The sequence below is a fragment of the Oryzias latipes genome, chromosome 17 (assembly GCF_002234675.1).
Source record: "Oryzias latipes chromosome 17, ASM223467v1".
In the NCBI taxonomy this organism is placed as follows: Eukaryota; Metazoa; Chordata; class Actinopteri; order Beloniformes; family Adrianichthyidae; genus Oryzias; species Oryzias latipes.
This window is the reverse complement of record NC_019875.2, coordinates 10,958,150-10,973,371: the sequence shown is the minus strand read 5'-3', so window position 1 is coordinate 10,973,371 and position 15,222 is coordinate 10,958,150. Positions and strand designations below refer to the sequence as shown.

Genomic DNA, 15,222 nt, shown 5'->3' with positions numbered 1-15,222 from the left:
TCATTAAACTTTCCGGGGATAAAGCACAACAGGAAAAGGCTTACAGTTCCAACTGGGAACTCTTAAAATTAGAAGTTTCTAAAATATTTGCGAAGATGTGGCAGCATTCAGGCAAAATCCAAACATAAATTAGAAGAAGGAATTATCCCTGAAGTTACTGAACTCTCAAGTTTACCACCAGAAAACCTAAATGAGGAGCAAAATTTAAGATTAATAGATTTACAATTAAACCTTGACAATATGTACAAAGCGAAGGCCGAAGGAGCTTTTATAAGATCCCAACAAAGATGGTTGGAACAAGGGGAACAAATGACTTCTTATTTTATCAGATTAGAGAAGACACAAGCAAAGTCTAATTCAGTGTTACAGTTAAATATAGATGGAAAAATTACAAATGATAAAAAGCTTATTTCTAGTTTTCGTCATGATTATTACTGTGAATTTTGTAAGACAACATTTTGTCAGGAAGCAAAGATTTCATTCTGCGATTCCTTGAATAACAACATAAATACAATCATTGAAGAAGATAAATTGGCATGTGATTCTGTCATTTTTTTACAGGAAGTTTCAGTGTGGGGTTTGTTTTTATTGTATTCTTGTTTGTTTTTTATGGAAAGCACCTTGAGCTGTCTGTTTGACATGAAAGGTGCTTTATAAATAAAATTAATTTGAATTTGAATTTGAATTAACAATCTGAAAAACAACATGTCCCCTGGAAACGACGGAATAAGAGCAGAATTTCTAAGCTTTTCTCATCCATGTGAAGATTATAGATTATTTTATGAGCATATTATTTTTGGATATTTTACACAAGGGAGACTTAATGCAGAGAAAATACATGTAGTTAATTTACTCATAACCATGGCTGAAATACTTCATACACAAGTGTAAATATGTTAATGTGCAATATTTGTAAATAAATTTTGAAAAAAACCTTGAAAGCAGAAGAATGGAAGATAAGTAAAAGTTAGAAGATGAAAAGGAAAATTTCCAGTTTAAGGGGACCTAATAAAATTCCTCATTGTTTATCAGTTATGATTCCACCTTTTAAAGATGCATATGAGTATTTGTCATACAGAGATATGAAAGAGATATTAATAAATTTATATTACTGAATATTACTAAATTATTAAATATTACTAAATACTAGATAGTACTAAATCTCCCTTCGGGGATTAATAAAGTTGATCTTGAATCTTGAATCTTGAAAAGGTAAATTCGAAACTGTTGAGATGAAAATTGCCTTTGTATTTTATTTTGTTGCATCTATTTTTTCAGCATACTGACATTTATTTAACAGAACATAAACTAAGGTGTGAGCAAAGAAAATTTGAAATTTACGCTGATATAATGAAGTTTCAGTATTTGCTCTCCACGCCACTAGGGGCAGTTGTCCTTAAACTCCGGAAGTCATGTACTTCCGGTTTAAGCTATTTGTTTATGCATCTCTAGGTGCCGAAGAAATTCACACTATTTCTTTGAAAATAAGCTTTAACTAAATGCTTTACATATGGATATTTTTGAAAAACAAGAATCCGATTTCTGCAAAGTCGGTATGTTACGCAGCTGTTGTCTAAAGTGAGGATTAATGACACTTAAATACCTACATTTGCGAGCTGTGACCATAAATGTAGTGATTTGGACCAAAATAACTTAATAACGGTACATGATACTTAACATAAAATGAGGTGTATTCCAATTCTAAAATATTTGTTTATTCTAGAGATGAAATATTTTAAAACTTTTTATCTAATAAATTAAGTATACGATTGTCAGAAGCTTTCTGGTTTCTGGAAAATTAATTTTAAATCTGAAGAAGATTTAGAATGATTTGAATAAATGAAGCTGTGTTGGTGATTGTTGTTCTCGTGAGAAAGAAGAGAAAGAAACTTCAGATCATAATGTTATCTGTATAATGATTCCTCTGCTCATTTACTGAGTCCTGGCATTTGTTTGTTTTTTTCTTCTTCACTTAAGCCATCTTTCATTCATGAGTCTAAAAACATACAGACCCCATGATGACACTGACTAATGTATTTCCTCATAGAAGTGCATCTTTGACCAGTGGATCATTGTTTACATACATCCCAGAGTTTGGGACTGGGACCACGTCAGCTTCTCTTACCTGCTTCTGCTCTTTCTGACTTTGAACAAGTCTCTCACTTCTCTGCATTTTGCAATGAATTGTAGGATAACTGGGAGCCTGAAACAGGCGCTTTTGTGTTTATCTTTGCTATAAGTCTTTTTCAGAAAAGCACATGTGATGAGATCCAGGAAATAACTGATTTTGAGAGACTCATCTCAGGAGTCAAACAGTTGTTGTAGTAGAGCAGCATGCAGAGGCTTTACAATAATAAAAAATACTACAAGATCAAACAATAACTGCTGGTTTACATGGTTAAATATGTTAAATAAATAAATGTTTCTATTTTATTAATTCTCGTGTCATCAACCCACAAGTTTTCCATTTGTACTTCTTTTGTTTCTTCCCACAGATGTTCCACAGCTGCATGTACGCAAGGAAAAGAAAGTTAAGGGAAGTAACTCTGTTCAGGGGGAACGAGAACCTCCACAAAACAAAGAGGAAGAGAAAGAACTGTGCAGCAGCCCAGAAGAAGAGCAGGAGATCAAGACAGACCATGACGAAATATTTGTAATTCAGGTTGAAGGTGAGCCTCATCCTCTTTAGATATCACAGAGATACTTTAACTATTTTTTAAACAAATGTTATTGTGTTATTATATTGGTTTTGTGTTTATTAGTATTATGTTGTAGTGTTCATTTAAATGATGTTTTTGGGCAAATGAACAGAGGATCCAAATGTGAAAAGAAAAATAGCAGGATCAGAAATCAGGCTGTTTTACTAAGTAAACAGAATCAGAGATAAATAAAGCAAATGTGCTTGTTGTGTAAATGTTTGAGTTCATGTAGTTGAGGAAAGTTCTGTGTAAATACAATCTGGTATTACTTAAACTGTGGAGAATATGAATGAATGCTGTGATTATATAATTACACTGACTCATATTTTATGTCTGTTAGGAGACAGAGTCCCAGTTGTGAATGTTACAGATGATTTTATACGTGTTCTCCTGAATCTTTTTGTTCCTGCAGACCTCTCTGAGAAAAACATCTGTCAAGAGACTGATGATGAGCAGCTTCTCTGGAAGCAGGAGAGGAGCTCCAGTCTGGATGAAGAGAAACCAGAGCTTCCACTGATCAAAGAGGAGCAGGAGGAGAACTGCATCGGTGAAGAAGATCAGCTTGGACTGAAGCAGGAAAATGATGATTTCATGGTCACTGAGGATGATCAGGAAAACATGGACTCCAACCCAGAACCAAGAGAGAACCCAGTTCTGGAAGGAAACCCTCAGATCAGAAACATTGGTCACCTTTTAGGCAACTCTTCCACATTAGAGAGTCGCTGTCAAACAGACACAGATGAAATCATGGATGTTCTTAAATGTTCCGTTTGTGGAAAAACCTTCACTCATTCACACGTGAATCAGACCCAGGTGAAGCAACTTGATGTAATCCACCCTGGAGTGACACTAGGCCTTTGTGAAGCCTGCAGAAACAGACTGGATCAAGGTGATGCTGTGACCGTCCAGCTGAACGCTCCTTCAGATAAGAAGTCGCATTCCTGCAAAGTGTGTGGAAAGGTTTTTACTGGACGGGGTAAATTGATGACTCACATGAAAATACACACAGGTGAGAGGCCCTTTTCATGCGAAACATGTGGCAAAAGTTTCATTCAAAGGAGCGATTTAACTGTCCATACAAGATCTCACACAGGTGAAAAGCCATTTTCTTGTGAAATTTGTGAAAAGGCGTTTAGTTATGCCCATGGTTTAAACACACATTTAAGGACTCACACAAATGAAAGGCCGTACTCCTGTGAAATGTGTGGAAAGAATTTCATCCGAAATAGTAACCTGACAGACCACATGAGGACTCACACGGGCGAGAAGCCTTTTACTTGTCAAACATGCCGAAAAGCTTTCCGTCATGCCTACAGTTTGACACAACACATGAGAACTCACACAGGCGAGAAGCCTTTTTCTTGTGAAGTGTGCCAAAAAGCTTTCCGTCATGCTTACGGTTTAGCCTACCACATGAGCATCCACACAGGTGAAAGGCGTCATTCTTGTAAAACATGTGGGAAAAGGTTTTTTGCGTCCTCTTCATTAACCGTCCACATGAGGACTCACACAAACGGGAAGATTCTTTGTTGTAAATTATGTGGAATCTGTTTCGATGAAAGGGATGCTTTGACCGCTCATATGAAAGTTCACACATCCGAGGAGCCATAGTTTGAAATTACAAAAAAAGAGACATTTGTGTGCAATATTTAGGAATGAAGCAAAATGTTGGATAGTTAATACACATTTTTTCTATCCAGTAGAGACATTTATCAGGATTTACATAAATTAAAAATGGATTTCTCACATGAAGATTTTGGGTATAGATTACCTATTAGTTGAATTGTGTAAGATTTTGCATTAGAGTATGACAGATGACTGAAAGTACAAACGTTTTTTGTTTTTTTTCATTTATGTGTGGTTTAAACTTTTTATGTGTGTTTTTTAATAATATGTAATTAATCAGAACTGTAATAAACTGCTGATGAAGATGAACTTTTTAAAAAAATGTGCTTAAATTTTACTTGGAACCAAACTGAAAGTTTTTTAATGGTAAAAGATACAAATCATCATTGTATGTTGTTTAGAATGTTTTTAAAGAGATTACAAATGTGCAAAACTAAAATATTGTCAATCAAAATATCTCAACTAGTACATCACACCAGGGAAAAACAAAAGTTTTGTGAAATTTGTTTTTGTGTATTTCAACCAGTTTTGGGTATTAATCCTAGCATCCAAGTTATGATACAACACATTTTAAAGTGCAAAGAAGGGCTCATCTTTCACATGAGAAAAAAGAATAATAAACCAGTATATATTGATGGTCACAAATACAAATTTTTTTTTAAGAGAATATGAAATATATACGGAGCCCTCCAGGTGCCAGTGCTTAAACTTGTTTTTTTCATGGGTAATTTTTGTGTGCTTTTGTTTTTTGCACATTAACTGTGTAAAGAGCAATTATTTATGAAGAATATTATATAAGAAGATGGAACATTGTATGAGTAGCAATAACAACTGTGCTCGCTTGCTGTAAAGTGCTGAACTCAGCACAAGGTTGTCTGTGTTTTCTTGTCTGCACTGAGTTGTTTAAGCATCTGTGGATTGCAGACGAGAGATGCAGACGTGACCGACTGTCCTTGACTGGCCTCTGCTGACTTACACACTCAGACACAGAATCTATCTAATGAGGTATTTTACATGTTTACATGCTGGGAAATAACAAAGCTGTCTGCTGAGGAGCAGAGAGAGAGCAGATGACAGCCGAGCTTTCTGGATTGGTGGTGTCTGAAATGAGTCCGAATCTCTCCCTTTGCAAAAGTTTGAACTTTAATGCAGACTCTTGTGCGATTTATTTCTTTTCCCACTGCACATTAGATCTTTGGTGTCCTGAACCATCATAACCTGCGAACCTGGCCTGTAACACTTAACAGATAGAGAGAACGAGAAAAATGTTTAAATTGTTGTTTTTACACTCCGTGTCGCTAGGAGGCGCTTTAATTTCAGGTCTGGATAAGGTCCTTGTTTCCGGTTTTAGCCTCTTTTATAGAAATAAAATCAACAATTTTCGTTGTGATTGTTATATAAAAACAGAAGTTTAGAGTGATGAAAGTCTTCAAAAACGGAGAACTAAATTTCACAGTCGGTATGTAACTCCAAATATCCTATAAATGAGAACAAAATGCGACGTTTGACTGATTCAAGGCTATCATGGTAAAGTTTAGGCAGCGACGAGAGCTTTAGTTATGGCACACATGTCATGAGTTGTTCAATTTTTGAGTTGTGCTATGTTCTTTGAATTGCAATTTTATACTTATATTTTATATTGTATTTTCAAGGTGTTCAGTCAAAAAAGGTGTCTATGGTTTACTCACTGCTGCATTTAAAATAAACTATGTTTAATTTTATCTATAAACAACATGTGTGAATCTGCCAAGGGGAAAGAGAGAGAGAAAGAGAAAATACCAAATACATCTTTAGTACAGAAGCATCTCATAACCAAAAAACAAATAAAAGTAACAATGAGCTAGAGTATATTATTCTTAATGAGTGACCATTTCTTTATGAATGTGAAATTTCCCCCAAGACAAAATTAATTTGATCATAAAAATGAAGTTATGGTCATGCTGTCATTACAACAGCCTAAAATTTGGTCCTTTTCTGTAATCTTGATTGTTTTTCTTGTTTTGCAACTAATATAATTTCCAATATTAGTCCAGAATATTTTTCGTATGTATACAATTCACAAACAAATGACAAATAATTTCCTCTTTTGATCCACAAAATGTACATGACTGGCCCATATCCAGAATAAATCCACCCAAGTTTATTTTTAAAAGGATATATATGATGTACTATTTTAAATGACACTTGTTTTGTTTTCATCAGATGCGAACATTGGCTATAAAATGTTGCGCTTGTTTGGCTCCACATACTAGTGTGAGTAGGAATTTTCTGTTATGAACTTTAAAAAGAACCACGTGAGGACCGAGTGACTCTGACTTATACGATAAGTCGTGTAAGTCCTGGCCTGGCCTTTTTGATGCAATCGATATATCAGTATCCCCATCATATAAGTGCTGTTCAAACGGTTTAAATGTAGAGGTTCACAGTAAGCATTTAATAGTGATTAGAAAGTAAAATTTTCATATGAACCCAGAGTTTTATTTTCCAGAAAGACTTTTTCTTATTTTTATTTCTAGTCTTCAAATGTGGAATTCAGTAATTTTGGTTAAACTGTATTTAGATGTTTGTGTTCTATGTGAAGAAATGAAAATACCACTGCAATAAATGTGTTCATTAAGATGTTCATTTGTGCTGAATCTTTTTAAAATAGTTCGAGAATGCAGGCCGAACGGTTGGCCCTCACACAGTTTAACTACACCAAATCTAGCCCCCTTTGCAAAAGTTTGCCCCCCCCCCCTGCTGTAAGGCTACCTGGAAGTGTGCAAACGAGGACGTGGACAGTGGCAGTGACGCCCAAGCTGGCCGGTGGACACCTTGACCTTTTGACAGTACCCATGAGGCCATTATCCTCCCTGCTACACCTCAACCTAATCGTCCTGCCACATCATCAAATCTGAAAATGTTTAGTAATTATTAAACAAACAGCTGCCGGCATGTTTAACTGCACAGAATAATCATATTTGAAGAGAAGGTTCTTTTTGTAAATCATTTGCATCTTTTTAAATAAGTAATTTAGTGAATATGTTGTTTCTTCTCACAGATGTTTCACATCTGCGCGTCTGTATGGAGGAGGAGGAGAAAGAGGAGGACAGAACATTTCTGGATCAGGAGCAGCCAGAGTTTCCACAGATCAAAGAGGAAGAAGAGGAGGAGGAACTCTGCAGCAGCCAGGAGGAAGAGCAGCTGTTCCTGAAGCAGGAGATCAAATCTGAATGTGATGAAATATTTGTAGTCCAGTACGAAGGTGAGCTTCATCCTCTGCTGAATATCAACAAAAAACTGAAAACTACCATAGAGGATAGGGTCATTTAATTTCTAATATTTGCATAGATTAATTTTTATTGATATGCGAGATGAGTTATTGAGAATAAAGTTGAAACTTTGTAGGGTTTGTTTTTTAATAGTATATTTTAAATTAAAACTGACAATAAATTAAAACCAATTTTTGCTAAGAAAACAGCACTAGAGATACAGTAAATGTTCATGGAGATGAGAAAAGTTCTGTTCAAATGAAGTCTGGTTCTCCTTTAAAGGAGCTGCTGCTTTTTTTTCCACATGACTGTTTGTGTGAACTAATGTCAGAGCAGCTGTTATGAAAAAAAAAACTGGAAATAATAAATCAATGCTGTGATTATAGAATTACTGTTACGAGTTTAAAAGCAATTTAACTTTATGGGTCACAGAGTTCAGGTCCAAGACCACAGCTAACTTCACTAATAACACAGGATTTTGTTCAGTCTCTGTAACTGTTTATTTCACAGTCAGACATCAGCAAATCAATATTAAACAAGCTGTAGAAGTTTTGAACAAGCTGCTGCTATGATTACTAGATCTGAAGACCACACAATCAGCGGCTAAATACACGTGTTTAGCTAAGGAGCTTCAATGGCAGGCTGGTTGGAACACATGAAGGACACCGTCCCTCGAGGCCTGGATTTGGACACCCTTGATTAATTAATCTATGAAACATTCATGTTTTTGCACTTTGGGAGGAAGTCTGGAGACATACAAACTCCACACAGAAAGGTCCCTGCTGGGACTTGAACAGGGGGCCTTCCCACTGTGAGGCAACAGCGCTAACCACTGGGACCGCCTGCTCAGGAGGACTTATATCTAGCTTTTTCAATGTTTTTACTAGTTTTCTCTTTAACCTTTTTGTTCCTGCAGACTTCTCAGAGAAAAACATCTGTAAGGAGGAGACTGATGATGAGCAGCTTCTCTGGAAGCAGGAGAGGAGCTCCAGTCTGGATGAAGAGGAACCAGAGCTTCCACTGATCAAGGAGGAGGAGGAGGAGGAGCACTTCATCAGTGAGGAAGGAGATCATCTTGAAATGAAGCAGGAAAATGATGCTTTCATGGTCACTGAGTATGATCAGGAAAAGATGGACTCCAAACCAGAACCAAGTGAGAATCCAGATCTGGAAGGAAGCACTCAGATCAGAAACAGTGATGCTGTTGAATCTACTTCACATGAGAGCTTACATTGGTGTGGAACATGTGGAAAAGTTTTTACCCGACGTCGTAATTTGAGTGTTCACATGAGAATACACACGCGTGAACGACCTTCTTGTGAAGTTTGTAAGAAGACCTTTTGCCACGCAGAGAGTTTGCTCCATCACATGAGAACCCACACAGGCGAGAGGCCTTTCACGTGTCCACTATGTGAAAAAGGTTTCATTAAAAGATGTCAATTACAAGTCCACCTCAGAATTCACACAGGTGCGCGACCTTATACCTGTGAAGTGTGTAAAAAAACCTATAACAATAGTAGTCACTTTAAAGTCCACATGAGAAGTCACACAGGTGAAAGGCCTTTTACCTGTGACGTTTGTGAAAAAGGTTTCACTACAATTGCTCAGTTAAAAGTCCACATGAGAACGCACACAGGTGAGAAGCCTTTTACTTGCCAAGTGTGTGAAAAAGGTTTTGCTCAAATTTGTCAATTAAATGTCCACATGAGAACCCACACAGGTGAGAGACCTTTTACATGTGAAATATGTGGAAAAAGTTTCACTAAAAGTATTCACTTGAAAGTCCACATGCGAACCCACACAGGAGAGAGGCCCTATACTTGTAAAATATGTGGAAAAAGTTACGCTCAAAGTAGTTATTTAATAGTCCACACGAGAGGTCACACAGGAGAGAGGCCTTACACTTGTAAAATATGTGGAAGAAGTTATATTCAAAGTAGTAATTTATCACTTCATCTGAAAAAATCACACAGGTGAGAGGCCTTTTGCTTGCAAAGTATAAAACCTTTTTTTTAAATCAAAAGCCTACATGGGAACGCACACAGATGAGAAACCTGTTTCATGTAAAATATAGACAATTCTGTCATTTTTGTGCTTTAGCCCACATGAGCACCTACACAGGTGAAAGGTGTCACTCAAAGTTGTAACTGTATTTCTTCTTTATTTTGTTGTTTTTTGTGATGTGTTGTTTTTTTTTAATAAAAGCTAGCTTAACAGCGAAGTATCACTTCTTTGGTGGGAACCCCAGTATCTGTTCCAAAAAATCTTTTCCTTATGTTTTATTCAAACAACAGAACAACTTCATCAACAACTTTTATAACCAATAGGGGGTCCAAGTCTGGGTCCCCCTGTGCCAGTCCCCAGCCTGGATAAAACAAGGGTTGTGTCAGGAAGGGCATCCGGCGTAAAAACTGCCAAATCAAACGTGCGGATCAGTGAAAGCTTATTTGGTGTGACGACTCCTGTGGGAATGTGCCGAAAAACATTTTAAACAGCAAACAAATTATGAGAGCAGTAAATTACAAAAAGCCATTTTTTATGGGAAGGATCTCAAAACTTTATTACAAGCAAAAATATATAGAGAGAGATTTAATTGAAATTGTGGTGTCATAGGTTAACAGTATACCTTTTATCAAGTGAACATATTCCAATAGAATAGCTTTTCTGACTTTTGCATGGACTAATTTGCTTTGCATAAAAATATATTTTTGACAGAACTGCTCATAGCTGAGAAAATGACTCGTACCATCCAACATATGAAGTATAGACCAAATGTTCTTTTCATACCACTCACCAGGAAAAAGTGATTTGTTCCCATGTAATATGAATCTATTCTTCCACAGAGTAATGGAATGTGGGGAAAAATGATGAACAGATCATTTTCCAGTAGAGTAGAATTTGTTTGTGAAAGAAGTGCTGGAATCTGCAATTCCAAAATCAAGTGCTCTAGTCATTTCCCACAAGCAAAAAGCCAGTGTACATAGATGCTCACTAGATTGGTGAATATTTCCACTGAGCAGTGGAGGGATCCACAGACGGGTTTGCAGGTTCTTGACGTAGACCTGTATTACAACCTGGCTACTGAAACTCTGATTTGCTCCAAGTGCAGAAGCAGCTGGGTTATTCTCTGGAATCGGTGCACATTGGTTTCTCTGGTTATTGAAAATGTTACCAATAAATGTGTGTTTCTTAACATTGCATCAGATGAAGGACTATTTGAACCTCTGAAAAAATATGGTTTCCTACCTTACACATGAAATCTCTAAAAATCTTATAAATTAATTTGTCACCAAGGTTGTTTTAAATTCAACCCCATAACGGGACATTCTGACTCCTGAATGAATATAACTCTAAAACATATTTTAACAAATTCTTCCAGTTCCTCTGTAATCACCTGTCCCTTGTGTAACACAACTCATTGTAAGTATATTGTTCGTATTCCAAATAATAATAATTTGACTGTCAAGTAAGATTTGGCTATTGAATGTATAAGCGGTTTTAATAAATAATGAAAACATACATCGACATAAACACTATATTAGGTTTTCATATATTTTGTACATGTCCTCTAAACTTTGTCCACAGTTCAACAAGCATTTATCTAATATATGTTAATATTATTAAAAAACATGTAATGACAATGTATCGAGTAATGGGGTTGAATACACAGTATAACATGGTTGAATGAATACCTTTAATCATGCTGATATTGACAAATTAATTCATTAAAGAAACATAAGGAAAGTACCACATCATTGGATGTGTAACGTTTAACATTGTTTTAAAAAATGAATCTGTCCTATGAGAAGAAAAAAGGAAGAGCAACAGCATGGCCTAAATGTTATTCAAAATGGGTCTCACTGGAAACAAGTTAACAGTATAAAAATTGATATTACAACACCGTTAGAACTTTAGCTATTAACATAACGGTTTCATATGAACCATCTGTATTATCAGCAGAAAATGTACACTGACATGCTGTCTATTCTAAAATCTAGGAATCATAAACATTCACTCAACTCTGAACTAAAAAGTTTGATATATAAATGTGGAAGGTCAATTTTCGTTTCTGCTGTTTAAGGTTCTTTCATCCTTTTAGGCAGACAGTCTGTCCCAGATCTTTTTCTGAATCTGCAAGTGATGTGAATCACGCCCAACCAGGACCATTGGGCAGCTGAGGGAGAACCCCAGTGAAGAGTGGCGTAACCCTTGTGCTATCCTAGGCACTTTAACGTTGGGAGTGGGGTCATCTAGACCCACTAGACAGTGTTCTGAACCTTTTTTCTTCAATGATTTGTGATCTTCACTGGTGTCCATGGATTACATGAAATCGTCTCCACCTTTATCCACCTTTGTCATGGTAGGAATAACACGTCAATGTAAGGGTGGGGTCATAGGATAGCACAAGGGTTAAGAGGGTTGCACGCTATACATCTGCCTTCATGAACATCCCCGGCCTATCCTCAACAGGCTAGAGGGCATCTAATCTAACACAACCTCTATGTTTAGATCCTTTTTTTCTGGTTTCCACCAGAAAGGTGAGAATACTTTCGCATGGTGCATTTCACTGCTCTAGAAATACAAAAATCATTCTAATAAATGACTACTGAATTTTAGATCACAAAGAAGTTGAGTGGAATTTTCCTCGGGCCACACTGCAAAGTAGTGGTTAGGTAGACGGCACTGATCGAGTGTCAGGTCTAAAACCGAACCTCTCAGATGCAGCAGAGAAGGAGCTTGCTTTCATGTTGAAAACCATGGCATGGAGGAGATTTCCTCTTAGCAAGAGAGACATGCAAAAACTAGCTTTTGACTACACAACCCAAATCCCCATCATACATGTCGAGCTGTGACGGGGTGCCCTGAAGGGTACTCCACAGTCTCCAGTGCCAATTCAGCTCAACCAAATGGCTGAGCAAACATTTATGGAGATCTGCTCTGGAGAAAAGGGAGAGATGACCACCTGTCTGGCAGCCCTCAATGCTGAAGGGACAACTGCTGCAGCACGATAAAGGAAAGCGGCTCCAGCATTGCTCTGAAAACATCTCTGTCAGGGTGTCAGAGAATAGTTGGATAAAAACTGACTGATGTGAGAATTTGTTTGATATTTGTAATTCTATTACTGTTTAATTTGATGTTTACAAATCGTTCTAACTGGTTCCAGAGAATTTACAAAAGTACAAAAGATGAAGAACTGATTCAGGGAAATCATTACGAAAACTACAGTTATTTTCTACATTTGAGAATTTGGATATAAACACCTTTGTGGGGTAATTGTTATGTAAAATTGTTTTTATGTTAATCTTCTTCTGTTTATTCCCTTTCGGGGTGACGGGGCTGCCGGACCCTATCCCGGCCACTTGTGGGCGAAGGCAGGGAGCACCCTGGACAGGTTGCCAGTCTGTTACAGGGTAGAGTGTCCACAATCACACACCCGCACATTCACACCTTGGGACAATTTAGATTAACCAATTAACCCATGAAGCATGGTTTTGGGTGGTGGGAGGAATCCGGAGTCCCCAGTCTCCCACGCATGCACAGGGATAACATGCAAACTCCGCACAGAAAGGTCCCGCATTGATGTTCTGGTTCAGGTCCCCCAGCCAGGACTTGAACCGGGGACCTTCTTACAAGAGCAAGAGCTCTGACCACTGCACCACCTTGTTTTTTATGTATTTCTCTAATTTTATTATTTCTACAAAATGTGTCTGGCAGTAACCACACCCCTCGTCTTCTTCAACCTCCAGACAAGACACTATTTTGCAGCCGGAACCTGACCATAGTTTCTTATGGACCCATTCACCAAACCTGCACTGACACTTGAGGACCCACCCTTCTACTCTTCCAAGTTTACAATGATGAGGTGTATAAGAAATAGTTGGCCTATCAGTGGATTTGGCTCCAAAGGAAGGTTTGTCCTTTTTTGAGGTTGTCATGCAGAAGGGAGAACAGGTTGAATTATTCCTCAGCTTCCCAAGTGGTTAACCAAAAAGTGGCCCAAATTAGCTGATGTCATTCTAAAGAGTTGCATCTTTTTTAATGTTGATTTTACTCACATATTTTTCACAGCTGCGCATTTGTAAGTAGGAGGAGGAGGAGTAGGAGTAGGAGGAGAGAACCTTTCCGGATCAGGAGCAGCCAGAGCCTCCACAGATCAAAAAGGAGGAGGAACTCTGCAGCAGCCAGGAGGAAGAGCAGCTGTTCCTGAAGCAGGAGATCAAATCTGAATTTGATGAAATATTTGTAATCCAGTTTGAAGGTGAGCTTCATCCTCTGCTGAATATCAACAAAAAACTGAAAGCTACCAGAGGATAGTGTCATTTAATTCTTAATAATTGCTTCAATTATTATTTATTGAAATTATAGATGAGCTAAAAGTCCACTAAGCTAAATCAGGGTCAGGCAGGCAGGAATCGATAACAAGCATAAGATCATCAGAGGAGAGACGGGTTGGTCAAAATCCAGGTGAGGGTCGCAGCAGGCAAACAGTCAGAAACAGGGTCAGAAGACCGAGGATAAGGTCCAAATATAACGCTCAGCAAGAAGGCAGAGTGCCACAAACGATACTTCTCACTGAGTGTGTCTCAGTGCAGTGCTTAAGTAGACTGTAAGTGACTGAGTGAATGAGTCAGGTGTGTGGCATCCAGGAAGTGCACGCTGGGGTTGCTGGGAGTTGAAGTGCCTCCAGCACTCCGGAGATGGTTCCTGCTGGTGACCAGAGGGGGAGATACAGTTCTGACTTCTGACATGAGCACTGTTTCTATCCATCTATTTTATTAACCCTCTATATCCCTTTTGGAGCACGGGGATCCCTGAGTCTGTCCCGGCTACTGTTGGGCAAAGTAGGGGTACATCCTGGCCGGGTCGCCCGTCTGTTGCAGGGCGAACACGGTTTCCTTTAGTTAAAAACACATTACACCCATTCATGCTTTTTGTCTGTTAGGGAACAGAGTCTTTTTATCTAATCTTTCAGATGTTTTTCAAAGTTTCTTCCTGAATCTTTGTTCCTGCAGACCTCTCAAAGAAAAACATCTGTCAGGTGACTGATGCTGAGCATCTTCTCTGGAAGCAGGAGAGGAGCTCTGGAGGTCTGGATAAAGAGGAACCAGAGCCTCCAGAGATCAAAGAAGAGCAGGAGAAGCACTTCATCAGATAAGCTTAAACTGAAGCAGAAGACTGATGCTTTCATGGTCACTGAGGATGATCAGGAAAAAATGGACTTCAAACCAGAACTAAGTGAGAACCCAGTTCTGGAAGGAGGCACTCAGATCAGTGATGCTGTGTCTGTCCAGCAGGACTCTCCTTCACATAAGAGCTTATTTTGGTGTGGAACATGTGGAAAAGTGTTTACTCCACATTGTAATTTGAGTATTCACATGAAAATACACATAGGCCAGAAGCCATTTAGTTGTAAAGTGTGTGAAAAAAGTTTTATCAGAAGATGTCAATTACAAGTCCACATGAAAACTCACACAGCTGAGGCCCTATGTAAAGTCTGTGGATTATGTTGTCCTCAAAGCAGTTATTTAACAGTCCACATAAAAACTCACACCAGTGAGAGGCCCTATATTTGTAAAATATGTGGGAAAATTTACACTCAAAGTACTTATTTAACAGTCCACAGGACTGTTACATGTAAAGCATGA

At 37.9% G+C, this 15,222-nt stretch overlaps 2 protein-coding genes across 2 annotated transcripts; both read left to right on the top strand.

Moving 5' to 3' along the window:
* The first annotated feature begins 1,429 nt into the window (after window positions 1–1,429).
* On the top strand, window positions 1,430–4,640 carry LOC111946257 (gastrula zinc finger protein XlCGF57.1-like). Its single transcript, XM_011486243.3, has 3 exons — window positions 1,430–1,553; window positions 2,496–2,669; window positions 3,112–4,640. Exons 1-3 carry the CDS (start codon window positions 1,511–1,513, stop codon window positions 4,308–4,310), a joined length of 1,416 nt encoding a protein of 471 aa, XP_011484545.1. The 5' UTR covers window positions 1,430–1,510; the 3' UTR covers window positions 4,311–4,640.
* Window positions 4,641–5,067: 427 nt separating this feature from the next.
* LOC110016992 (zinc finger protein 664-like) lies at window positions 5,068–9,793 on the top strand. The gene is made up of 3 exons (XM_023965683.1): window positions 5,068–5,784; window positions 7,366–7,569; window positions 8,493–9,793. Exons 1-3 carry the CDS (start codon window positions 5,745–5,747, stop codon window positions 9,551–9,553), a joined length of 1,305 nt encoding a protein of 434 aa, XP_023821451.1. The 5' UTR covers window positions 5,068–5,744; the 3' UTR covers window positions 9,554–9,793.
* The last annotated feature ends 5,429 nt before the right edge of the window (window positions 9,794–15,222 follow it).